This window comes from Diplotaxodon limnothrissa, linkage group LG12, assembly GCF_057381915.1.
Source record: "Diplotaxodon limnothrissa isolate DT_005_m linkage group LG12, D_limnothrissa_male_GT1.1, whole genome shotgun sequence".
NCBI lineage: Eukaryota > Metazoa > Chordata > Actinopteri > Cichliformes > Cichlidae > Diplotaxodon > Diplotaxodon limnothrissa.
Window position 1 is genome coordinate 15,761,197 of NC_140607.1, and position 27,866 is coordinate 15,789,062.

The following is a 27,866-nucleotide window of genomic DNA, read 5'->3' on the forward strand; positions in this document are numbered from 1 at the left end:
GCCTATTTAAAGCTCATCAGTCACCAATTAAACGCAGCACATGACGAGCGTGCCACTTATCTTCACCGCCACAATGTGTTGTCGTCCATCTCCACTGCCCCCAGACTTTCACCATACTTTCCCTTTCCACCACAAGCATTTTTATGATGCAAACAGTGAATGTTTACACAGAGAATTAGCAGGTTTCTCGGACGATAATGGCCTCTCTATAGGAGTAGTTGTAGAGACTTATGGAACTAATTGACACCCCCGGAGGCTGGGAAAGTTTTGGACAGCAGCTCTCTGTCATTATCACTACTGCACTTATTTCTGGCCACAGCAATTAAGAGATACTAATGATGGAGAGCCCGCTAATTGGCCCAGACTGTTAATGAGTAACTGGGTCTGCATTGCTTGTTCCAAACTCTTGTGGAATGTGCGTACCATGAAGTGGGCCAGTGTTTGGAGGGATTCAGGGGAGTAGCATGGCTGCTGTCCTAGATCCACTTTACTTGGTCTGTGATTTATGTTATTGTATTTTGCACAACTCTGTTGCTTGTGAAGCTCGCACGCAAGAATTTCACTCGCATGTGCTGTACCAATGTACCTGCACATGTGATGTGACAATAAAAGTGATTTGATTTGATTTGATTTCTCATTGTCCTGCCTGTTTGTCATATTTTCACGATCTGTGATAAGTGCATTATGCAATCACTAGCAGTATTTGTTTACTTTTTTTTTTATGGGGACCTTGAGTAACATCGCTTAAGATGAAAATTGACGTTGTTGGAAAATGTACGTCACAGGGTGTACAGTGTATAACGTACTATAGTTGGCTCATATCTGTTTTTTTTAGACCTTATCAGAAGATTTGCTGATACAGTCACAGTGTGCAATCAGAGGTGCTACAGACTGTGCAGGTCAGCATATTTCACACTCTGTCACTGAAAAGAATTACTGTGGTTAAAGAGTAAAAACATCCATAGTGTTATTATAGAAAAATGACAGTCAACAATAAAGTGTAATTTCTGTGTTTATTTCCAGAAGCTTTCTCTTAGACTGAGCCTTGTGTTATGAGTTGAGTAGCAGAGAATAGAAAAGAGATGCTACTTGGTGTTTATTTTTTCTGTTTGATCGCAGCGGTCTATACTTAAAATAGCTTATGTCATGAGCTGCGTGTAGAACTATATATTACTTGTTGCGCTAATGTCTTCACCGCTTTTTCTCTGTGAGATGAGTTTCAATGAGAAGCTGCAGCTGTGTGTGTGTTTTAGCAGTACGGGTGTTGATGCGTATATGACTGTAAGGGCTTATCTTTTCATCACATTATCACACTGCAGAGCTCTTTGTCTCCAGGTGAAGTCGTACTACAGACAGGCTTCAGTCCATTAGCAGAGCCTGAGAAAACCTGCAGGTGAATCACGTCTTACCAGTAACATCAGCACAAGAATTTTAATGCTTTAAAAGATATTCTGGGTTTATGCTCATGAATATTTCAGAAGTTGTGTAACTGATGATTAGTTAGTGCCAGGTTTTAATTACATTAGTGGAATCTACCCCAGTGTTTACTGAGATACATATTCACATATAAAAACTGTTGGTTTTACCTGCAATAACCAATTAACCAATAGTTGCTATTAGTTACCCTTTAATACTTTGCTGTTATCGTCTTGTCTCTTTGTGTCAAAGTACACAGAGATACAATGAGAAGAATTTTTGATAATGTGTTTATTGGGAAAAGTAAAGCAGTAAAAGCATTTTTTAAGATGTTCTTAGTTTCAGCAGACACTATTTAATCATGCTAATGGCTTTCTTTTGTTTAATACATAATATCACAAAACCAAAATAACTTCTGCATTAGAGTCCGTTATACAAGATTTTTTTATTTATATATATATATATATTAATTATACACACACTCTACTGTACTCTAGAAAATCGTCAGTAACAGTTAACTATGTACTCTTAGCACATTCCACTGTACACTGTGTTTCCTTAGTCTTCAAAGAGCACTTGGATTTAATGAAACTATTTAACTTAACAAACGCTTTAGAAATGTTGGTCATGTGAATTTGGTCTCAGATTCTTTCCATTCTTATTTGATGTGGTTGGATAATCTATGTCAGAGAGGACTTAGGCCAGTGAAAGAAGCTGTGCTGGAGATAAAGGCCATCTTGTGCAAATGATCGCTGTCCTCTCCTGTTGATTGTATTTTGAACCTGTCTCAGGCATGTGACTTGAGATCATTAAGGCATGCACATGTTTAGGTCTGACATTTCTTATACCTGATGTTGTTTCTTTTATTTGTTTTTGATTTTTTTCTCCCAGAGTTTGGACAAGAGTGAAAAAGAAAGATCCGATCTCGCCATGGCACTAACAGTGAACCTGATTGGCCCTTCACCATGGGGCTTCAGAATATATGGAGGACGAGATTTCAAGAAGGCCATAACTGTATCAAAGGTATTTGTTGACAGCAGTCCTGACGCTGAACCCTGTCACACCTTATAATACCATACCCATTTTTGGTTTCAAAACACAGACTGGAATGCCATGTCATGCAGTCAACTTCCTACTTGCTACGCCTCTTTTCTTGTCTTTGTTTATGTCCGCTGCAACAGCATACCTATTTCCTTGACAACTGAACCCATTAGAATAGAATGGAAGTAGATTGCATTAGAAGGAAATCGCTGATTACAGTAGAAATGGAAGCTGAGGTGGGAGGTGAGAGGTTCCTGAGTTACAGCGACGTGTAAATGTGTGAGAATATGGATTGCCCTGTGAATCTGTGCACTTTAGCATGTGTGTTTTATTTTTACTGACAATATTTTCCCAGTTGGATGAAGTAGAAGAAGTGGAAACATTACTACTGTAAGCAGACATTCTGCAGTAAACACATCCAGGAAACTTGCTCAGACTAACTACATGCCAGAGACACCCTGTTCACCCGCACATCCTAGTGCTATATCACCATCTCAGCGTGTTTTGTTTTTTTGTTTTGTTTTGTTTTTTTTTTTGGCCCTGTTCACTGAGCCTCCCCTCAGTCCATAAAGGATAAGTTATGGCAGTGCCATGAAGAGGCATCCATGCTTCAAACAGCTGGAGTTTTAAGCTCCTTAAACTTCAAAAGCACTTTGTTTGGCCCCACTCAACAGCTTATACTAGAAAAACTAGTCTTCTCATGAATAATGGGTCTGATTTTGTTAGTGCTATCCAGTAAACAACACCGGTGTTTACTTGTCTCAAATATCAAACGTATCCTGTGAAGTGACAAGAATTCCTTCTCAAACAACAACTTAATTACTGAAATTGGTTTGTAAAGTGTGTGTGAAACAGTTGGTCCCAAATCCCCAAGCAGAGATGTAGGTTTAACCCTCTGTAGTGGTTTGTGCTTGGCACAGAAATACCACGGATGCACTCTTTTTATTTCTGTTGGCCTGAAAGATAACGTGCCCTTGTTTTTCTTAAGCACAGATTTGGGAAAAGATCCCCCAGCTGATCTTAGTTTATGTGAAACCAGGCATGTCCTGATCAGAGAAGGCATGCAAAACTGTGGGTCACCACAGCAACCCTTAATTGCCTCTCAAGTTGGCCCACAGACATGGTACCTCTGCCTGGCTAAGTGGGCAAATGGCCTGTGACTGGCATTTACTCCACATACATTTGCCTCTAAAGAGGCAGCAGAGAGTGATAGGCTCTTTATTCATTTTGCTTTGCATTCTTTGTTTTATTGCCTCTCTCTGTTTTTAATTGTGAGGCAACACAGTTTGTGGCAAATGACATACTTTCTACTAAAGTTTAAGCTTCAGATTAAGTATGCCTGTGTGCTGGGTCACAGGGACCAAGCTGAGCGAGATCGTTTGGACCTTATATTTTGGCCCATTAGTGTGGAATTCCCTCTGATGTGGGGGCATGGTACTGACTCTGACACGTGGAGAGGCTGGTTGCAAAGGTCAGAGCAGTCAACCCATCGAGTACAGTCACACTAATGACTTCTCCCCAAGGGTGTCATGAATTCATCTGCTTGTGACCACTATTGGGAAATCCTGTGGTGTTTGTCGGCATTTACCGAGGGCTGACTTTTAGGAGAAGACATTTGGGTTAATTATGCAACAAAGTATGAAACAACTCTTCAGTGTCTTTTCTCGTTTATTCATTTGTTGTGCTGGAGGTCAGTCGATGTCAGGGTATACACACACTCATGGGATAAGTCAGAGATGTCTATGCTTGTTAGATAGCTTCCTAAAAAGTGTTGTTTTTAAGACCTGGGGCTAGGACTAAACTGGAGCTCATGCCTTTGTTCAACAGGTCAATGAGGGCGGCAAGGCAGAGCAGGCAGCCCTACAAGCCGGTGACATTATTTTGGAGATCAATGGAGAAAACACGGCTTATATGCTGAATGCAGAGGCCCAGACCAAGATCAAGAACTCCAAGACCTCTCTGCAGCTGGTGGTGGAGAGGTATGCTGACATGCAGATCTGAAGTAGGACTAACATTTGAGCTACAATGTCATTTTTTTTTTTTGTGAATATGTCTTATAGACATAAAATAAACAAATACAGTGCCATGCAATGCAACAACATGCAGGCTGCATAGTCCCACATAGAGTATCTTTTACGTCTCTAATTTTCTCTGTTTGTGCCAAGACCACAGTCTCCCTAGCTTCCATCTTTCTTTACACCATTTTTAAGCACTGTACAAACAAAACAAGTGATTATAATCAGGGGAAATGCCAGCATGTATGAGAGCCACCCTACTCCCTTCCCTGGTCCTTTACTTTGATCCTTTACTTTGGTCCTTTACTGGTTCTAAACTTTACTTTGAGATTTTCCTTGTTTGGATGACGGGAGTTGGGAACTAAGAAAAATCTTTCCCTTCAGTCGGAATTGCTCTTGGCTTGATTAAAGGTCCTCCCTGAGGTATTATTTGTTGTCACAGTTGCCTTCCAATCATTTTTTTTTTTTTCATCTCTGTTATTACACGCACGCGCACGGGCGCGCTCGCACACACATCCTTTCTGGATGTCCTACGTCCATGTGAGTGAATTTTTCCCGTCTGACCTCATGTCTCCTGCCAAGCCAGAAACAACAGTAATTCTCCTTCGCTGCCCAAGACAGTGCCACTCTGTCTGTTAGCTGTCAGTGGTTACACCGAAGCTTCTGTTTTTAATTTTACTCATTTAGCACTTCAGATCTTTGACTTATGTTCAGATGAGCTCTCTTGAGGATGGTAATTGAGTGGCACAAGTCTTTAATGTTTAATGAGTTCTTTTCTTAGCTGAGAGCACTCTCCTTCCAGCAGTGATGTGGGTGCTCACTGAAGGAAGCTGGCATCAGTCTGTACTCAGAAGTTTTGTTTTTAGCTGTGCCTGATGTTTTAAACTGAGATAGTGGTTTATTGTTGGTCAGTTCAACATCAGATTAATCCCAGACATAGCTAACTGAATATGTTTTCAACTGAAGGAGTAGCTACCACATTTCAAATTTGATCCTTAAAACGTTATACATTGCTTTTTTTTCTTTTCTTTTTTTTCCTGCTGGATGATGTTGACCCTTTTCTTCATGGAGCTAGCTTTTAGCGCACCTTTTGCTTTATTCTGCAGTAGTTTTCTTCTAATTTCCTGCCTTTTTAAAGTAAAAATGATAAATAAGTAAATCCAGGTTGTATGCCGGATTTATATATTTATTAATTTTTTTATAGGGAAAAGGGTAATGTGATATCAACAAACAAAAATCAGCTCTTGTTTATTGCCGGTTTCAATCCTTTTCAAATCTAGTTGTAGATGAAGTGTTTTTGGTTCATTTTCTCAGAGTGGTATTCCAAAAATTCACATTTTGAATTTCCAGATGTGAAGGCTATTATCAGTACGGGGTTTCAGATGCTGCTTTTGGGTCAGTTTTACATCTCTGTGGTTCAGAATCACACATTGTTACCACTAATAATTCTTCTGTAAATGAGACCTGTTAACCAAGAGCATTGGTTACAGCCTAAATACTCATCTGACTTCTTACCGTCCGTAGGCCACAGCTTCCTCTGATGTTTGATATACATGCTACAAAGTGGAAGTAATGAGTTTTTCAGGCGTACAATATTAATATCCTTCCTATGGGAAGAAATGTCTTACAGGGACTGGATCAGTTTTTGTCTTCTTGCCATCTCTTCTCCACACAGTATGTGGAGCCAGAGCCACTAGAGGTGTGTTTCTGGGTGATTTACCACAGGCATCCAGGCCTTCCTGTGTGCCTCATTAGCTCAAGCTCAAGCAAGAGGCAGGCAGCTTCTGGTCCTGCAGCCAGGGGGGCATTGTGTGTTTGCATTGGCGCTTCCACTACCCACATTTTCCCCTCCAGCTTCAGTGATAGACTTGCTCATAATGTATCTTCTGTTCAAGAAAGAAAAACAACAGTTGAAAAGCTGCAGAGAGATCAAGAGAATATTTTGTAAAGAAGGCTCTGCAGTAATCTTAAAGATTCATGACAACATAATGGTGGACACTTGGCAGGGCACTGACACTATTATTATTATTATTATTATTATTATTATTATTATTATTGTTATTTTTTTAATAACTGATTATTTCGCATTGCTTTGGCTCTTTCTCGATCGAAATTGATTTTTTCTTTTCTCCATGTTTGTTAGAGAAAAGTCGGCAGTCCTATATAAAGTTGTACGATATCCCGTGTTGATGCTGTTCCTGTATCATTATAATAAAATTAGTCCGGGTCAGCATTGCAACAGACCATGGATGTCAATGCATTCGGTTAACAGGTAACCGATCAGGTGGCTGATGCTACAAACATGAGTAATCATAAAATAGTTATTATACTGGATAAATTAATCAAGAAAACACTGGAAACGTTTACATTTTGTAAGGGGGTTTTATGTAAACAAAGACATCTTTTCTTTTTTCCCCACTTTACAAAGTTAAGGCATCACAGTGTGTTTTTGGTCACTTGCAGTAAACCAGTATTATTATTATGATGCAGGAATGCAAGAGTTGATCAGATACACCTATAAAGTCATTTGATCTGCTGTTCTCTCTCTTTCAAGACCTGAAACTCCCGGCGTTGGACAAACCAACGGCACTCCTGAACAGCTCATTGGACGTTTCAAGGTCAGTGCTGAAGCTACGGAGTACTTCAACATATTTGATGTCCCGCACTGGACAGAATAATATCCATAATTGTCATGTTTTCTTTTTTTCTGTATATTCAAGTCATGTTGGTTTGTTTGTAAAAATGTAAACGAATCTTGACAGTATACATGCATTACACATCTGTTTACAAGTCTGTTTTTCTGTCCACAAATAGCCGTAAAACCTTAAATCATTTTCAGTACTTGTATTTTACTGAGCTCACACCGGGTGTAAGAGTTCATCAAACAATATGTAGTGATAGATGACATGTTTTTGTGGTGACATTTCTCACAAGTACCTCTGTTGATCCTTTTACAGCTTGCATGGCCAAAACACAGGATTAAAGATCAAGTCATGTTCAGCTGAGTCTAATGTAGTAACATTTCTCTGATGTGATGTATTTTTTTTAGGAAACAGTAAAACTGAATCAAGATGAGAATCAAAACTATAGAGAGTACACCATCTCCAGCCCTGTGTCACGATCTCCAGGACCGTACTCAACAGATCGTCCTGCCAGCCCCGATACAAGGATGGAGATGGTGACACCAACCATCAACAAGAGGTAGTGCACTCATGCTTTTCAAATCACTGTGATACTTTATGTTTAAGCAAGTCCACTTTTCATACTTTTTGACATGCAAAGTTGTGTAGTTTAAAGAATTCTCTGCAGAGAAACATGAGTTACAGTTTTCTCCTGTAACATTAGAGACACAAAAAAGCATTTCCCTAAGCGTTAGCGGTCTAAAAAAGGAGATTTTTAGAGCTCCACATTTCAGGTGTATGTTTTTGTTTTTTTTGTTTTTTGTTACTGTTTCTTTTTCTTTTTTTCTTTCCAAAAATCCAACTGTTCACTTTCTAAATAGGCTTGTATCTGGACAAAAAGTCTGCAGCAAGTGGTCTCTTGACCAAACAACAGGCAAGCCAATAGGTATGGGAATAACAGACAGAAAGTGGAGCCATGGGATTGTGCTGTAGTAACAAAGGATATGCACAGGATATCACATTCCTCCGTTTGCATTCACGTTAACAAAAGGCAGAATGTGGAACATTCACCGCGGTTTTGTCTGCACTCGGACGTTTGTTGAACAACCTTTAATAGGCCATATTTCAAACTAGATTTCCTCCCTTGCATGCACTGGTAAAGTTTCCTGCCCAGGACTTGATTTAAGTATTAATATAATTTTTTGTTTTTGTTTGTTTTGGGGGGGGGGTTGCCTCATAACCTATTAAATCTGTATTTTGTAATGCAGTCCTATTGATTTATTAAATAGAATAAACTCTTTGGCACAGTAACTTGTAATGTGTATAAGGAAATAAAGTGCATAGATCATTCACAACAGTCATAAAAAAAACCAATATAACCAGGGTGAGTTGATCATAGAGTTTGTGTTATTATTATGATATTATTAGCCTTTTTGAGGCAGCAGGAACTATGAAGCCACAATAATATCACAATAGTGTAATACATACTGAGATAATAAAGGTGCCACGTGCTACAGTAAAATATATGCAGTACAGAAGAATCTCTGACGACTGACGCGTGTCTCTGTGTGAATTGTGGCCAACCTAAAAGCATAAGTTCTTATGACTGATATCTTTTTTTTCTTTTCTTGTCCATATGTTACAGTTTTCAGCTGCACTCAAGGTCACCAGAGGAGAGAAATACGAGATTGTCAGGACTCGTGTCACAGGTTGGTTGAAGTGTTTTTGTTGAAGGTTTTCAGCAGTCTGCCTTACACGTAGGAGTTATTGACTTTTGTTCAGTCATTCTTTTTTCTACCTTGCAAATAATGAAGCACAATTTCTGTAATAAAGAGCACTTAATTAGATGGAGACAGTGGTTGCTAAGTAACTTAAAATTACTGTCTTCAAAACACAGTTTGTGGGTGTCCTTTTTTGTTTTACGGTATTTGTGAGTCAGAATCATTATTTGCGTGTCCAGGCTTGAAAGCCATAGATTTTCCTGGACTGTCGTTCATCTGTAGCTGCAGTTTTAGGCTGCAGTTCACACAGACAGTACAGCTGAAGATTTTTGTCCACTGTGTATTACTGTGTGGAGAGTATTTATTTTGACTGGGCTAGTCCAGTCCGCTAGAATGACTTATCTGAAGCCTCAGCCTTCCCATTTGAATTGTTTGTTTCTGATGCCACAGAAGGTGCCCTTGAATAGGTTTGCGGACAGTGTACTGACTGTGCACTTAACAGTAAAGGCAGGAAACTGATAAGGTTTGGCATTTTTATAGCAGGGTGTGTACAAACTACAAAGGTCAGCGTTCAAAATATCTGGCATTAAGATGAACAACCGTCTGGAGCTGCTTCATTCAAAGCCTGGGCCAAGAAAAAAAGCTATTGATTTCCTTCAGAACAATGGCCATAACCTTTAGTTGTCAAAAATGGAGACTTATTAATCTCAATAGGCTGCAAGATATGGAGAGACGTAAAACACAGACTTATCTGTAAGTATGCTGTGTCCATTCCCCGTTCCAGCAACAGAACCAAAACCGGGGGACTAGAGCGTCTGGAAAGACTTCCATGAAGTAAAGAGAGAAAATGTTGTGGGAAAGTTCATCATAAGCTATTTCAGCTATGCCTCCATACTTAGTTACATGCATGGGTCCCACTGAAGACGAAACATGTGAAATGACAGAACAGGAAAAAACATTCAAGACCTTTTGTAGTGCCACAAGGAATTCCATCCATTTTTATAACTCTGGACATTACATAACGTTAGATAAATATGCAGAGGTTTGAACTTCAAAACATTGGAGCATTCCTCCTGAGAGGCAGCTGCGTAAGGCAGTCCAGTTTAAAGGTTTTCCTTCAAGTTTTAGATTCTTTGTCACGTCCTTGAAGGCCGGTGGCTCATGTTGGGGTACTCTTGGTTGTTTAGACACCACGAGAACCACTCTAACTAATATTTAGCTAATATCAATTTAGTGTAACTAATTTTGACAACTGAATTCCACAGTTTGCTACAGTTAACTGATACGAGGTTAAAGCTTTATTAATTCCTAAAAAACACTGTAGGCCACTTTGACATATCAGTTCACTTTATTTTTAGGGGGGGCATTTACAACCATGTTCTGAAACTGACTGTGGAGTTCCACTGTGGTGACCTGAAAACCATGGTGCAGTAAACTGGAAGTTGGCTTGCCCAAAACACATTAGGAGCTGTATTGTGGCTCAAAGCTCCATTGGCAAGCTCTTAGGAATGAACACACGCCTGTTGGGACAGCCTCACATGTTTGTGGTATTCATGGAGTCGCCCGTTCTTCCATTCTTCTTAACATTTTTAAAAATCATAATTCCTCTTATTTTTCTTCATTTGGACTCTGTATTGTCTGACTTCCTCTTGGAGCCTTTTCTTGGTTATTTTTAACCATTTGTTGAGTATCTTTGAATTAAATCAGTCTCAGGAAAGAGAGTTTTGGGTTTTGGCTGACCCCAAGAGATTTCTATCCCGGTTTTAAAGTAGTGATGAGCCTCCCACTGCAGCGCTGAGATTAGTGAGTGGAGTTCTTTCAGAGTGCTCGATGGGGAGATGGCTTGGAAGAGTTCTGCCATGGGTACATTGTGCATTATGTTGCTTGCGCTGGCAGGAACTCAGCATCCCATTGAGCGCTGAGATGTGGAGCGTCTGTGCCAAGGCCCTCTGTCCTGACTGAGAGGTGCAGAGTGCTTCTGTATCAGGTGATCAACTTCACTGAAAAGCTCCTAAAAGGCTTTTCCACCCCTGATTTGGCTCCCTGAGTGCAGAGAGAGTGGGGTGCGCAACAGGATCCGCCATTTTCCAGGGTGTTGGATATCCTGAGAAAAAGCCTGTATACAATAGTGGCTGTGATGGCCTGGTGTTGCTTTTTCCCTTGTGTCACAAGGCATGCTGTTGTGTGATGAAACTCAAATGGATGGGGGCTGGGGTATGGGGTGGAGTTCAGTGGACACCAGAGAGCCTGCTGACACTCGCAGACTGTACTTAAGCCATGTCACTCTAAGGAGAAACTTTTCAACACACAGCCATGTCTTTTGATTGGAGTTTAGACCACCTGCGATACCAGACCGACCACATGTATGACAGAATCGAAAGATTTAAATGAATGTTTAACCCAGTAATACCAATTCTACCACATATCATACAGAAGTATTTGAGACCTCTACACAAGTGGGGATATTTTTTTTTCCTGATACACTAGAATTATCTGCAAATTATTTCATGCTTCAGTCTTTATAAGGTTAAAAACAGACATTTTAGTATATTTATATTTACTATAGTGCTGTTTCTACCTCTACTTTTATACCAACTTGCCTTGTGGTGAATATGAACTATAGAGTTTATTTATCAGTGGCTCATATTTATCAATCAAGAATACTTCAGGACGTGGAGGGACTGGGAATTGAACTCTCAAATCATTGGCTATATTACAAACTGCTTTTGAAGTCACAGTCGTGACAAAAGAGCTAAATGCATGGTGCATCCTAGATTACTGGAATCTGGACATAAGCTTGTTTCTGAACTGCTCGGCCACTGTCATGATTCAGAGCATCTGTTTATATCATCATGAAGTGACCACAATGGGATCTCTGTTGCACTGAGCAGAGCCAAAACCAAACTGCTCTTCATGAGACATGACCCGTCGCTCGACCATTAAGACTAGGCTCCGTGTCTGGGTTTGCAGTTTCTGCACTTTGAGGTTCCTGAGGGTTGCCTTAGTGGGCTGTCCGATCCTGTGCTGGGACAGTGAGGTTGCTTTACAAATATCCTCAGTAGTGTAAGATCTCCAGCTACAGCCGGGCAACACAACATTTTGTGCCAGCGCTGGCCAAACTTTTCCTCTCGATTCTAAATTTGGTGCAGTGGCCTTGGCTGTATGACATGTCACGGAGTTCTTTATCTAAAGAAGTAGCTGTCAATCCCCACATCCTCTATTTCATGCATTACTGTCCATTGTTCTCTTCACAGGAGGATAGCCGTCACAGAAGGAAGGCGGCCTTGTGCTTCGTTATTCTAAATTGAGGCCAAAACTGTGCTCATCAAATTGGAGCAGGAAAAATGACTTGGCATTCAAGAATGGAGTTTATTTTTAATGGTGTCAAAATATAAACCTTTATAGACACAGTTGGATGAAAATTGAAGTAATTAAAGTATCAAAGAGGCTGGGAACTTAAGGAAAATTCAGCTCAACAGAAATGGCCACTCCTTTTTACTAAATAGAAATATACATATTATATAGATGATGATGGCTTGGAATGATGCACTTTCTCAGATCTGATGTGAGTGGGCCTCTTGTTTGGTTTGGCATGCTGGTGCTGTGCTAAGCCAAGCCAGTGTCTGGGGAGCAGTGCTGGCTGCACGGTCATGGTGGAGGGATGTTTTCTTCTCTGCACAGTGAGCTCTGTGACTGGGCAGTGTGAGGCCCTTTCACGTGGACTCGTAGCCGTTAAGCTCGGGGTCCATTGTGGCCTCTCCGTGGGCAGCATGCCTCTCGTCATCCCCTCTGATTGATCAGCACAGCTGTTTTTCTTTCCCCTGGAATGGAAAAGCAAACTGGGACACTTTTGATTCCCTGAGCTTTGCAGGCCTCTGGGTGCACTCATGGGGATAGATGGCCCTGAAAGTTTTATGGAGAACTGTTGGCTGAGAGAGATGGACCTTTTTACAAGTTGTTGGTGTTTACGAAGGTGGTTGAGCATAATGTCAACATTCCTAAAGTTGTTGTCAAGGGAATGACATGAATAACTGCCCCTTGATATGTTCGTGCCAACAAAAATAGACATGTTAGCATATATTTTTGTAGTTTTACACAGTACAACACCCACATTTTAGTGTAGTGATTACCAGGGGTGGATTGGGTGATCGTGAATCATAACTGTTAGGCTGCAGAAATGACATGTGGAGAGTAACTCTTCTGCACTGACATACCATAAATGCTGACATGTTAGATTTATGGTCTATAGTCATTTGTGGACATTCCTGTTGAAATATATGTGGCAGTTTTCCATCGCTATACAGAGTACTCCAGTATTCAGTACAGTTGGTTTAAATCTGTGTGAAATGTGAGAGTGGAACATATTGTTGTGATGCTGTGAGACTACTTACAGTTAGAGCTCTGTTATCTTTGTGGGAGGAACTGTAAAAACACCAAAAAAACTACAAAAATGTCTTTATAAAAATTTGATCGTCAGTCTTGTTTACATTCAGCTCGTCTTGACTCTTACTGTAACCCCACCACACATTTTTTTTCTTTTTTGGCGCATGTGAAGGGAGTCATCTCGCCAACCATGAATTGGAAGTCCAGTGATTTTTAGTCCAACCATAATGAACTCCAGATGTCTAATGAGCTTGATATGCTGATTCAGTCAGAGCCTTGTGGGGAATTTTATAGGGATAAAAATGTGTTGCCCTTTGTGTATAAAACACTATGCAGACATATTATTGACCTATTCAGTTTTGGTAGCAGTGAGTCTCTCTCTCAGGCCACCTACACTAGAGATCTTACTTCATTACTTTTAGCTTCAGGAATCATTTGTTTATTAAACTAAAACTGCAGCACTTAATAACTGTTTCACGATCTGTTTCTGTCAAGCATGTTTTGCAGCACCCAGTATGCTCATCCATTCAGAGGTGTATCAGAATGCTGCTCATTCGATATCCAATGTTTCTTGGCAGTACTGTATGTTTAGAATCATCCTCTTATCTTGTTTTCTATGTTCTTCATTTAATCTTGTACAGTTTGATTGTGTGTGGCCATGGTAAAGGAGTAGAGAGTAGAGGAGCTATTAGGACCAAAGTCACAAAAATCTATTCCTTTGTTCAGTGTCACTGCTCTATATAAGCCTATTTTACAAATGTCTATGTATAAACCCTGAGAAAAATGAGCTTGACTTGTAAAGAATTGCATGCTGCAGCATAGACTGGAGTCCCGTAAGACTTTTGCATCAGTATTTTGGAAAAACAAAACAGAACACGAAGTTAGCATGCATTTAGATTAAAAAGAAAATTACCTTTAAGTCTTAATTGTCTTAGATTATATGCACAGGTATAGTCTCAGCACATTGTTTTAGTCATATCATTATTGGAACCAGGACTGTAGTCGGAGATGTAAGACCTTTCATAACGCAGGGGCAGTCGGACATGAGCCAATAAAAAAGGTAAAGAATGTTAATTACATGATTTTTTTTTTTTTTTTTTTTTTGTTCCAAAAAGATGTCCTGTGTTTAACCATGTATTGTGTTTTATTTGTAACAGAATGTGTACACAGTAATGCACCATTGCTCAGACATAATTACAAGGCAGGGATCTATCAGTAACAGTGGATAACGAGTAGGTTACTCTTCGCCTCAGGCCTTTGCTCAGGACCTCCACCAGTGCCCACTGCTGGATAGGAAAAAACCTACACAGCTCTGATTATTACCAAGCCCAGAATGTCTGGTGTCCCCCGCCTCATTGTAGTGCAGCACTCATGTCTGAGGTGGAGACAGTGAATTAGCAGTTACAGCACTTTCTTACAGCAGCAACTGTCTTCCCAAAAGTAGCTCCTCTAGGCATCACTCCTATGTGCTGCTGGCCAGTGCCCTGTAATTGAAGCTGCAGGGTGGTAATGATGATGCACAGTGGCTTGGTTGGAGCCAGACTGAAGACTCCTCTGCTGGCACTGTCCCCAGTGTTTCCCATGGGTCTTTATCTGAAACAGCTGCCTTCACTTTATTTTGGCATTTTATGCTTGTTGTGTCTAAAATGGATAAACTCTTGATTGTGTTTAGAATGATTTTTTTTTTCTTTTGTAACAGTTTTTATAATGCACTAAGGCTTTATCTCTAATATTGGTAAATGAATACGTCCCATTTATAGTTGCCCACAGTTTTGTTTTGCAGAGATCAGCCACAACAGTAAAATCACCTGCCTTCTAGTGGGTTGATTACTGTTATGTGCCAAAGCAACGCTGATCACATATTAGGAGTATATAAAAGTCTTTCAAAGGTGTGTGTAGCCACTGCAGTGTCTCAGGCGTTTTTGGATTCTGCATTCTGAATCTTCAATTAGTGTTTTGGCTGCTGCTGTGTTTTTTGTTTTGTTTTCTTTTTTGGAGACAGACATTACCACCACACAGGCCAGGCCAAGGCCAACATACCAGTTGCCAACCATCTTGCCAGAGAAAAATATTTATTTTCTAGCTGGTGGGTTGCTGTAGGTTATTGGTAGTTACTGTGAAATGGATTTGTAAAGGCCTAGAGATCAGTCAGCGGCTAGAGAGAATTTTGTGTTCTTTGACCGGTTGGCAAGTCATTGTGGGAGGTTGCTGGCAAATGTTACAAACGCCCACAAATTATTTGCCGATCAGTAAAACTGGTCAGTTAAAGTTGCGACTTTTGAAGTGTGGTGGTTGGGAAGAGGGAAAGAACAGTGTCCATTTCTGGTTTGCACCAAACTTCTTGTAGTTTCACTACAGCAAAAAACTACAGGCGGCCACAACATTTATTTTACCTGGTGACAGCCAGCAACCTATGTAGTGACATGAGGGTCATCAAGCCTGTGTGACTGAGGCCTAAGCTCTTAGCTAGTGCTATTAAGCTGGTTTAACTTTGGATGGGTACAATCCACAGATAGGAATAATCAGCATACATTTATAACTAACATTACTAATAAATATTTGCCAATGCACCCAGAAGTGTCTTTAAAAAAACACAATCGTGGATGCTGGCAGCAGATCTTTTGGGTCTTGTAGGTTGCCAGTTTGGCCCTTCATAGACTGGGTTGGATCAGGTGCACCTGTCAGAAGGGGACCAACAGATCTCCATCTGACCAAGGCTGGAGAACTTTTTTTGTGTTGTGCATGTTCTGGTTGAGACCACTTGTGTCACTTAATAGTGTGTGGTTATGCTTTATGTGAAAGAACATTAAGGTGAATGGTACTTGCCAAGGTAACATCTACATGAATGTCAAGACTAAAGAATGTAGGTTTTAATACAATGTATACTTTGTAATATGTGAGTTTCTGGGGCACCAGTGTTTGTATTTTCACATGTTAAAATCAAGCTGAATCCCATAAATGTCGGGTCAGTTTTTGCTGACGCACAAGGGTCTTCTCTGTTTCTTTCCCCAAGCATGCTGGGATAGGCTCCAGCCCCCTCTCCCCTGCCATGGAAGATGTGAGTGTATAAAATGGATGAACGATGAAAATAAACAGCAGGTTTCAGCACAACCTTAAGTTGCCATGTTTTCCACAGTAAGACAGATGTGGCCCTCCGTCTTACTGCTGCAAAGGGCCTCATACATAAAGTTAGAGATTTTAAAATTAAGACATTTTAAATGCTGGAGTTTATTTTGTTTTGTGTTGGTATTGGCTGTTTGGGCATTATATTAAATATCATAGAACTTCAAGCATGAAAAATGGTTAACACTGAAATGGAAAAAGCACATAGAAAAACCCAAATTCTGAAACCTTGCATGTTACTTTGGCAAAAAACATTGTTTGTGTTGGACCAATGGGACGTGGATATCCAATCTGTTCTCCAGGCAGATTTTGTCTCTGTGCATTTGTATGTACAAACACACCATAATAAGCTAAACAGTATACCTAAAGAGGATATATAGTGCTCAATAGCTTGATATGTTATTTTAAATGCAGTACAGCATTCCAGCAACTTGCCCTAATGATCTTGGGATTGTTGACTATGAACTCCTGATTACAGTTCAGCGCAGCTTTAATCAGAGCTTCCTCTTCTTGCCAGCCACTGGAACCACAAAAAAATTGGCTGATGATATTCTCCGCTGGTCTCTTCCATCTGTGACCATTCTCTCATCCAAGAAAGAAAATAGGCTTTCCTCAGCTCACCCGTATTTCTTCTTGAGTTTTCTAGTACATGAAACATGGGGGTATTGTTGGCACTGTCATGATGCAGTTCCCCAAATGCACTGTAGAACTGAGATCACTGTGTGTAATGGTTCAAAGGCTTAAAATGCAACAGTGATGATCTGGAACAAAGCATATGCAGGAAGCATTGGTTAAGGCTTTGCTAGTCATGTAGCAGTTACCGCTATAAAATTCTGGCACTGGATTTCGCAGAATGGATTGTGGTGATGGGAGAGCTGCTCTGGTTGTGCAGACAAAGTTTTTTTTGAACTTTCTAAGGTCAAGCTCAGTCACAGCTGCATACTCCCTGTCACAGTGGAGCGCATGTGTTTTTTCTTTATCCCTTTTGTTTTTCTTTACTTCATTGCATTCCTCTTGAGTCTCCGAGCCGAGCTGTGATTTTTATCCCTAAATTCTTATGATGTTGGAATGCATGAAGATCCACATTCAGTAGCTGGACACTTATGTAACATATATTTGGTTTGTATTAGAATAGATTCATCAGTACATACTGCTTGGCTTCACTAGGTCTTTAAGAAAGAATCTATACATATCCCTCCAGTACATTCCCTAGAGATTTGCTCAAATAAAGACAGCATGGATGTCTCTATTCGTGCATAGTGATAGTACGAAATATATGATGTTCTGAGCCTCTGCCTTTTGTGGTGGGTTTATCCTGGGAGGAATCATGGGGAGCCATCCCAGTGATCATTTCTGGTAAAGGCTTCCTGGCATCCGCCACTAATCTACCCACTCACTAAGGAAAAAGAGCAGGAAAATTGGACTCGATTGAGAACAGAGACATTGTTCAAAGAGTTTCTGAATTGGAAGCGGGTGCTGGCATTGGGCACACAAATCTTTGACTCCATCCATGCTATTTGTTCAGTACTAAGCTCTTGCATCAGCTCCAGCTTGACTTTCAGATGTGTGCTGGTTCAAAAGGTTGGGTGGAGCCACTTTGCTGTGAAGCCCATGTAACACTTGTGCCAGCTGGTGACATTTGAGGGAGGAGAAAAAAAAAATCGGTGAGCTTTATTGCAAAAGCTGTACTCTTGGGTTGTCTGTGGGCTTTGCGATTTCTAGCACAAGATCTCCTGCACTGTGTGCACTGTGTGCAGGAGATGAAATGAAGTAACAGCTTTATTTCACAAGTAAACTTCAGTAGGAATATTGCAGCATATGTGATCAACAAGTATGACTGCTAATTATTCTGAGCTGTGCCAAGTAGTCATGAGGACTTAAAATACCAGTTTTGAAAAGACAGCAGTGAAATAACTGCCAGGTTTCTTTTTGCCACAGGTTGGCTAGTCCATTATCCTTGTTGAATGATATTCACCAGGAAATAGTCAGACCACATGTAACACATGTACTGCTCTAAATCATAATCAAGCTTTCAGCTTCCAAGTTCAGGATTGGGAAATATAATATGGCATTTTGATGATTCTGTCTTAACTCTGTACTGCATATTTCTTTTCCTGAGCTAAACTAACATGCTGAGGAATGAATTTCAGGAGTTTTTTTTTTTTCAACCCATACTGTTAGAGTAAAGATGGAAAAATCTACCTTTAACTTAATGGTGGAACTGCTGGATCACCTGTAGGTACTTAGCGCCCTCTTCTGTCAAAAGTCAAATATTTTTCACTTGACTAAGATTTCTCAATTTCAGTATTTGTACTGTAAGTGTTCATTTTGACTGATTTGTGTGATGCTGCTGTTTAACTACAGTAACTACAGATGAATAATCATCAGGTTTGTAGAGCATCTGGAACCTATTACAGTACAAGCTGGCTCTGAGTTTCTCTTCAAACCAATTTTCCAGTTAGTACCAAACACCTGTTGCTACACCATCAGTCATCTATCAGCTGTGGGAGTGGAGCACACCTAAGACTGTGCATGATTATCAAGATGAAACAATGTTAATTCAGCTTGCTGAGATTGAAATGGATCAGCAGGAACAACCAGTAAAAGGAATGTCGGTGTGACTCAAGCTGTCAAAACCTTGGCAGCACAGTGAATCACATTAAACAATGCAAGCATGTAGCTTATTTGGTACTTGAAGTTGAAACATTTGTCTAAAATCCGATGAAGGTTTCAATCGGATCTCGCCTGGTTTGATCTTGACTGAATGTGTCTTTCAAAAGATATAATTTTATTTCAGGTTTTCATATTTAGAGTTTCTGGAAATATGGACGAACTGCCTTCAATACCAAAACACTCCTTGGTGGAGAAGCTCTTCAGAATCTCACCCACTGAATTCCTGTCTCTGAATGGGGCAAAACACTTGGTGTGTCTCTTATGTTTAAATTGCATCATTTCATACATTTTTGCTCTCTCCTTCTCCACAGGACTTCTCGCCTTCAGACTACAGAAACAACTCTGTGTCCAACACAACTCCACAAGGACGCTTCTCACCCCAAAGTCCCACTGAGCGTGACGTACCAGTGTCGCCTCATCGCAGGTAAATGTTACACTTTTACTCCAACATAATTAAAACCTACTTTTGACTCCTATACACACACAGGATTACCACACCAAATGGATTGTTCTCTTTTTCTGAGAGCAAACCGGGACTCTTTCACTTCTTTAGGCTTAAAATTTAGGTGCACGCTCAAAGGAAAAACCCGACTTGGTTTACAGTGGCTGTGTTAAGCCGTGGTTGGCATTTTGTGGCCATAGTTGGGAGTTAACTTGGTCAACTTTGTGGGAACATTCTGTCTTTAAGTATGAAAATTATGTTAATCATGTGTTATGGCCTTCACAGTTCCCAACTTTTAATGCAGCTGGGAATCTCCTGGTTTTGTGTAAACAGTGCTTCCACCACATCCATAACCAAGATGTTCTGGAGGAACATGGAGGCAAAATATTTTACAACAGCAGTTGGTTGACGATGGCTTTTCCTTTGATTTGATTCTCTGGTTTTTCTTTCACATGATAGCTTGATATCCAACTACTCGAGGGCCCCTTTAGAGGACAATGCACAACAGAACCTAAAGCTTTAACATGTACTACAGCGTAAGTTTTTTTCCTGTCTAATTGGAGTATACACAGTTTCAATGCAGTAATTTAGTGCCACCTATAGGCCTGTAGAGGCTGCACCTGCACATTCCACCATCACCTGGTACCTCATTTATAACTGTAAAGCTGCAAATATGGCATGAAAGTGGGTACTTACAGACCATGCACACATGTATTTTGAAATTTTGGAAAACTACTAAAACGGGTGGTAATCATCGAACTTCTTTATTATTAGATTTTTATAGAGAGATTTGTATTTACATTTGTGATCCTTCTCAAATTTTGTACTTTATCAAAGAAATAATTACTCCCAAATTATAATAACAATTAAGGCTATTTGCATTACACTGTGTTAGTAGTAAGACACTTATTATTACCTCTACAGAAGTGAAAATAGTTTTATCTGGTTGCATCAGTGATCTCATCTTGAAAAATTCTTTCAGTTTCTCAGTTGTTTCCTCATTTTTAAAATCTCTGTCAAAATGCAGATTAGCTGAGAAATCTGCCAAACCAGTTCCTTCATTTAGAGTAAAACAGCCAGCTTGTGAATCTACTGATATTGTCCAGGTGGTTCTCGATGTTTACTGCTTTTTGCAGAAACATTTGGAGTCAAATGAACCTTTGGGAAACGGCTCATCACCTCCCTCAGCAACACTTTAGTTTCTTGTTTCCTGCCTCACCCTCTCTGATTAGGTGATGTAGCTGTAATTTGATTCTGTTCCCACTGTGCAGGTGCTGCCCTCCTAAGCATTGTTTGGAATATTTGTTGTCCCAGAAGAAATTGGTGTTTTCACTTCAGTCTCTCACACAATCCTTTCTGTCAGCACGCTCACGGTGGCTGTTTTTTCTTTCCCCTCCTCAGTGCACGATAGTTGACTTTGGACTTTAGACCCAAGTCCAGCTGGGCTAACCATAGCTAGTGATGTGTCAGCAGCTGTAGTCAGACCCTTCCCAAAAAAGATTGATTTTTGCTTCTCCCCCTAATTGGCCCCCAGTCTAGAGCTAGCACAGAAAGTCTCTCCCTGTTCTTTCCAGCCAATCACAGACTCTGTAACACCCATTTTCCCACCCCTTCATGATGCATGGCCAATGAGTTTCAGCTAAAGGCACACCTTTCAGTCACTCTTGCATTTTCTGTGCCGTCTGGTTTAGATAGAGGTGTGTGCTCTTCATCTGCTTGTGTGTCAATATTGTTTGTTCTTTTGTATGTTGGTATGTTTGCCGAGTTGCTCTAGCACTGTTAAAAGGACAAGGACTTTAGCTGGAGTTGTTCTTCCCCACTTTTTTCACTCTCTTTCTCTCTTTTTTTCTTTTTGAGGTGAGTCTCGTCATCTTATGTTTTGCTGTTTTTAATTCCTTCTCTCCATATGTTTTGACTTTGGTTTAGATGTTGTACTTCAAGGAAACCAGTTCATAAATATGGCTGGAATTTAGCTTTGTGATCTTAGATGTTTCGACTACATGCAGCTATGCCTTGGGTCTCATTGTTGCTCGCGTGAGCCAAGTCTGGATACAGAAACCAGCAGCACATTCGTCTTGGCCACTGATATATACATGTGAGAACATTGGAAAGCGCAATTCCCAAGAGTTTTGTGGAATTAGATTTAAAAGTGATAGTTGTTTTAATGTGCTTGCACTAATAATCTGTGTGCTTGACTGCTTGTTCAGATGCATGTTATTTTCTCTGACCATAAGTCCTGTTATTTCTATTCTTTTACCTAGAATTTCCATTTGTTTTGAGATAGCATGTCATGAGGGATGGTGAGGGAAAGGAAAAGGGGAAATGGCTTGCTTAGGGTGGAGCTGAGCATGTGGAAAACTTGGAGAGGTCTGAGAGGTCTGTTTTCAATTTGAACCATGTTCAGTGATGCAGAAGAAAGGGTCTGAGCATTTGTTTCATTCACATACTTGTTGCTATGTCTGTTTGCCCTTGTTTGTTGCAGCCATGTTCACTAAGGGGGAAATGGGCTTTGCATACACAGAAATATATCTTATGAAAATTCTCTGAACATGTTCATTTAAAACCATTACTCATCTTTGCAGCTGGACAGTGAACCTGAACCTAAAACCCAAGAAACCAGGGCTGTTTCCTTTTTCAATGGCCACGTCTGTCTCTTTGCCTCAGCCCAATTCCAGTTTAACAAAGTTGTCTAGTCTCATAATTTGAATTATCAGTCACGCAAACTGATTTGTTTTTTAAAAGCAACACAGTCACAGATTTCTCATCTTGAATCTGCTTTAAACTCATAATAATTGAATGTATAGAGCCAGGCTACATGAAGTTAAAAAATGTTACAAATCTGCCAAAACCCAGCAACACGCTAACTGTAATGTTGTTGTACAAAAAAAATAAATAAAAAGGCTTTATAGGTTCACATCTGTATGCTAAATCACAACAGTGTTGAATGAAGTTGAGGGCTTTGTCTTCACACCACAGGTGTCAGTTAAAGCATAAATATCTCTGCAGTAGGTGACAACAGGTGGGACAGTCAGTCAGGTTGGGTTATTCTAGCTGACAAAACGGCTCCTATTTGAAGTAATCAAATCGCACCTAGTCTGAACAGTGTGTACCTGGCCGACTGGTTCCACATGACTGAAAACACTCCCTCCAGACAAACACACATACAGGAACAAAATTTTGTGTCTTACCAATGTTCTGCCAATCTACATTTTAGTACATGGGTTTCCTCAGCTCGGGTTGCTTGGAAGACGGAGCTTTTATCTGTTAAGTAATAATCATTCAGCTCACAGTGTCTAATCCCCTTTGATGGAAGCTTCTTCTCCCCTCCTGCCCTTAACCTGAAGCTGAAATTGCAAAAATGCAGAGTTTGAAGTAATTTTCTATGGCTGTGTACCAGCGACAACAGTGGCTGGAGGCGTCATGTGTTTGAGTTGTCAGTCTGCATGTACGTGCAGGGATTCTCATGAACATGATGTGTCAGGTCACCTCGAGGGATTTTATAAAAATTTGGCACAGATTTGCAGTTGACCTCAGGGCCAGTGCAGCTTGTCGAAACACGTTTTTCACCACAACTCAAGAACTCATGGGCTAATTTCACAAGTTTCTAATGGGATAAAATGATGTGATGACATTTCATTTTGAAAAGGCCAAAGGTCACACCTTCACAAAAAGAGACACGCAACTGCGGGATCTCATGTTTCTTGGCTGTTGGAGAGGCTTTTGAATCAATTTTGTACTTGGTGATGTTATTTTGTGCTATAGATTATGTAATGCACAAGCCTCTCTTATTACTACTTTGTTAACCGGTTTTAACTAATCAGAAGTTTTCTAAAAAAAAACAAAAAAACAAAGCCGCTTTTCGTTAAGCTCTTTATTTTATTTTATTTTTTCTTTAAGGATTTTAGATTTGAGATGTGGCTCTCTCAGTTAGCCTTTTGCCCTCCTTGTTTCTTCCTTGTAGCTGTTTGCTGAGTTAACAGCAAGACAGCAAAGTATGGTGTTACTGGTGGAGCAGGTTGAGCATTAGTTTGATATTGTTTGAATTCTTGTACAGAGTTGCTATTAATGTAGAAATAAACATGCCATTTCACATAGAAATCATACCAGATCATACTTGTATGGCTTTTCTTGGCATCAACTAGTTATTTCCCAAGAACCTTCCTGAAATAACAGTAATCCCCTGATCAATAAATTCAACAGTTCCCACTGTAATATCATATTTTAAATTTTGATGAGAGGGGAGACTTCTCTGGTTTGGTCTGGGTGTTGTCTCTGCTATTGTACAATGTTGGAGCTGTTGAAGCAGTCGTTGGAAGTACCTGCCAATATAGATTGATTTAGGAACAAATATGGCAGAAATCTCATAAATCAGATAAGTTGTTTTACCATTTTAGATTAGATAAAAGCGCTGTTCTGAGCAACAGCTAAAGAAGTTCAAACTTAGATGGGCCTCTTAGTTGGCTCTTTACAAACACACTTCTGGTGAATCTGCAAATGCATGTGATGAGTTGCAAATATGTGTGTGGAGAGAGTTACCCTTAACTCAAAGCTTTGATTTGCCCTGAGCTTATACTCACAGGCTCATGCGTCCTGCTCTGCCTGCACTCTGTCAGAGTGTAATACAGCAGACATTCATAATGAGCAGCACTCAGTTTCAGTTACTATTTAAAAAAAAAAACAACAAAAAAACTTTTACATCTACATAGAGGAACCAACTGATATCCGATAAAGTTTGCCTTCTGCCTGCAAAACTGCAGCCAAAACACTCAACACAAACTTGTGCAAATTGCAACACGCCAAAGTGCAGCAAAAATCAAATGTACAAAAGAGAGCCGGAGAGGCCTGCTTTAAGTTATTATTGGTGACTTGGTTTTATGTCCATCTATTCAGTCATAATACAAACTTTAATGCTTTAATATCACCGTATCATACACATTTATATATTTTAAATCATATATAAATGAATAGATCCTATACTGATTATTATTGGTTTGTTTTACAGCAGTCCCAGTTCTGACTTTGCCATGCAGAGGTTCGACACAGACTCAGAGGTGTACAAGATGATCCAGGAGAACAGGGAGTCCCGCAATCCACCTCGTCAGTCCAACACCTTTAAAATGCTGCAAGAGGTCCTGGAGGCTGACGAAAAAGGTGAGACGCTCATTCATCCAAAGAGCATCCTTTATAGACAAAAGTGCACATTGTTTCATAAATATAAAAGTGTGTGTGTATGTTAGAACACACAAGAAAGTGGCAGTAGGTATTAGTTGAGCACAAAAGGGCTTTGTGACTGCAGAGATTTTATCCATGTGGACTGGCTGCTTTGAGACTTATTTTCTGCATCTGTCAGCTATATCAAGTACTTTATAATTCACTTCCTCTCTTGTTTCTGTTTGCTGCCCACATCTCCATCCTTGACAAATGTGCATCATTCAGAACCATATGCACTTCCATATGTTTGTCATGAGGAGCGCAACTCTGCAGTGTGTGGGTCATAAAAATGTTATCATGGAATACATCTGTCTGATTCCCCTTTGGCTTTGATCTTTGGCAGTGAAAATAAATCCAGATAGTGATAACATTCTTTCATGACGTGATAATGGCCAGTATTTGGAAATTTCATATAGCGTGTCCCATAGGCGACGACCTTGTGATGACGGTTACCGGAAACATAAACAAGCTGCACTGACAGAGGACAGTGAAGACAAACAGAGTGCTGATGTGTTGAGCAGTGAGACGCAGCGTGTCAAAACTTCATCATGAGCAACTCTGTGTGTGTGTTTTTCTCCAGAGGCAGCTCTGAGGTTTCCAGGAAATCTTTCACCAAATGCCCCCAAAGCAACCACATCAGTGGGAGGAACCAGCAAATACCACACCTGCGAGAGGTGTGGTACCAAAATTGTGTAAGTCTGTGGTCGCCTGCAGTTACATGCTTAATTGGATAACATAGCCGTTGATATAATAATATATTTGTGTCTCAGACTCAGAAGATTTGATGCTGGTTTGTTTTACTTATAAATCTGCAAATGATGCTACACAATTACAAAACCTTCACACTTGAGCTGTGGTACATGAGACTTCTAGACCTGCCAGCCCAACCAGATTGAGCTATTATGGACAAAAGGTGTTTGCCTTGGTGACGAGAGTCAGACTTCCGCTCCCCTCTTATGCGCACCACTCAGCCATTTATGGTAGAGTGACCGAAGAGAACGGGTTCCTCAACAAAAGACAGAAGACACTGTGCTTATAGTTCAAAAGCAAAATACTTGGGTCTTAATGAACAAAGATTTAAGTATTTGGCTGCAAATGGTAATATTTATCTGGAACTGGAAGACTAGTCAGGATAGAGAAGTGTGTACATGACAAATACAAAATCCTTTTCTGGAGGGAATTCTTATTTATTTTTATTTTTTTATTTATTTGAGGCTTCACGTGTTTATAGAATATAATACTATATATATAATATACTACTTAATCGTTATCAGATTATCATAAAGATGTATATGAGATCAGGATATGAGTTGCCGTGAAACTCGCACATCAAATCACTGATTTTAAATTATCTGACCTCCAATTTGAGTCATACTCTGAAGGCCATGAGCCTCTTAACATGACCAGAATAAACTGGTGAAACTGAAATATGTGAACGAATGCTTCTGGTTTACCTGGTGCACAACACTGCCATTGTGGTCTGCTGTGTAACGATTTGTGGGGGAAAAATAATAGACAAAATTTCAAAAGGAGTCTGAAACATCAATTGTAGACAGTTCAAGCGGGTCTATTAACTGTTTTGTTTTAGCATGGTGATTATTTGTGCTGATTGTTGAAACTCATCATTTCACCGTTCGATCATCTAGTCTGTTTTCTTGGTGCCTGATTGCGCTCATCTCTCCGCAGCTCACAGGCCGTGCGCATCAACGACGATCGATTCCGCCACCCCGAGTGCTACACGTGCACAGATTGCGGTCTTAACCTGAGTATGCGAGGGCACTTTTGGATTGGAGATGTGATGTACTGTGAGAAGCACGCCAAAGAAAGGTACCAGGGCCCGGGCAGCTCCCCCCCAGCCACCGTGTCCCCTCACCACTGAGTCTGCCACTCCACCCCTGCCTCACTGTGGACACAGAGGGCCACCTGTTTGGCTTAAATATCCACCTCATCTGACTGAGTTTTAGATCTTGGGAAGATACACGGAGGTGGAGATGAATCAACAATATGGTCGAGGATGCTCTTTTCTGATCACATTTAACCATACTTTGCAGTAATATAATACACTTTGTTGCCTTCTTTGTAAATGTATGAGAAATGGGGCTTTGTTTGTCTTTTCTTTTTCTTTTTTTTTTTTTTAAATTAACCAGCCTCCGTGCCATCTTTAGGTTATTCTTAGGCCTAATGATTCACAGCTGCCATGGACTCAAGCCACATGACATTATGCTAAGGCCAGATTTACAAATCACCACTGCTTTGGACAAACTCAACAGGGCTGACTCTGAGGATCAGGATCTTCATTTAAATTTTCTGCTGACACAGTGGGATCAAAAGAAAACTTACACTGCATGCCTTTTTAAAAAATGTAATGTACACAGATAGTGCTGTGTGGGTGTGTATGTGTGCATACTTTCTCATGCAGGGGTGTGGCGGCTTCTTCAGGCGTTCCCTTCATCTGTGGGTGTGTGTGCACATGTGAGAGTGAGAGGCAGAAAGGAAGAAGGGAAAGGGTGTTCACACTGTTACAAACACAGGAGTTGCAAATTTAGTATCAGGCCAAAAACCCCTGAGTTTTTCTGTATTTCTTTTGTAATCTGAATTTATAAATAATGAGGGGATTTTTTTTTTTGTGGTTGTTTTTGTTACCTTTTGAGGGACTAGAGTTTCATTTAATATGCAAATATTTTTGATGTTTGTGATTGAAATGTATTCTATAATGTAGATCACTTAAAATGCATAATGTATGCACAGGACATATAGTGTGAAAAGAATCGATGATGCTACACTTACAGCAGTACTCAGAGATGCACTATAATGTTCACATTTCATGTGGCACTTAATAAATTCGCACAACCTGAAGCTTCCTCAGCGATAACTGTTTTGCAGTTGTGTGTACCAAAATGTGTATGTGTGTATGCAGTGTTTTCCTGATGTGTTATTGTTTCTTTAATGTAACTGTCTGCCAACTTGAAACATTTATTCTTCCCATATTAACACCAGAAAGAGTTTCGCCAAAAGTAGCACAGAAAAGAGTTTAACTGCTGCTGTAAGCTGGTTCTTTACCACACATTTTTGAATGTAGAACAAGGTCTGTGACATACACAAACTGCAAACATCTCTTTGTAGTAGAAGTTGTACAGATAGGTAGACAGTTTATTTAAATGCATTTTTGCATATTTATTATTCCACATATTATATCGCACACAATCTAGGGATTATGTTT

General features: G+C 40.1%; 1 protein-coding gene across 1 annotated transcript in view; it reads left to right on the plus strand.

Annotated features, from left to right (window-relative positions):
• The window catches only part of pdlim2 (PDZ and LIM domain 2 (mystique)), a 31,913-nt gene extending 4,406 nt beyond the window's left edge, over nt 1-27,507 (plus strand). Inside the window, exons 2-10 of the mRNA XM_085368082.1 lie at nt 2,308-2,439; nt 4,285-4,436; nt 7,027-7,090; nt 7,522-7,673; nt 8,739-8,802; nt 19,305-19,417; nt 24,438-24,586; nt 25,227-25,338; nt 26,333-27,507. Coding sequence (XP_085224208.1) covers nt 2,347-2,439; nt 4,285-4,436; nt 7,027-7,090; nt 7,522-7,673; nt 8,739-8,802; nt 19,305-19,417; nt 24,438-24,586; nt 25,227-25,338; nt 26,333-26,525 — 1,092 coding nt within the window. The 5' untranslated portion in view covers nt 2,308-2,346 and the 3' untranslated portion in view covers nt 26,526-27,507. The remainder of the gene's footprint in view (nt 1-2,307; nt 2,440-4,284; nt 4,437-7,026; nt 7,091-7,521; nt 7,674-8,738; nt 8,803-19,304; nt 19,418-24,437; nt 24,587-25,226; nt 25,339-26,332) is intronic.
• The last annotated feature ends 359 nt before the right edge of the window (nt 27,508-27,866 follow it).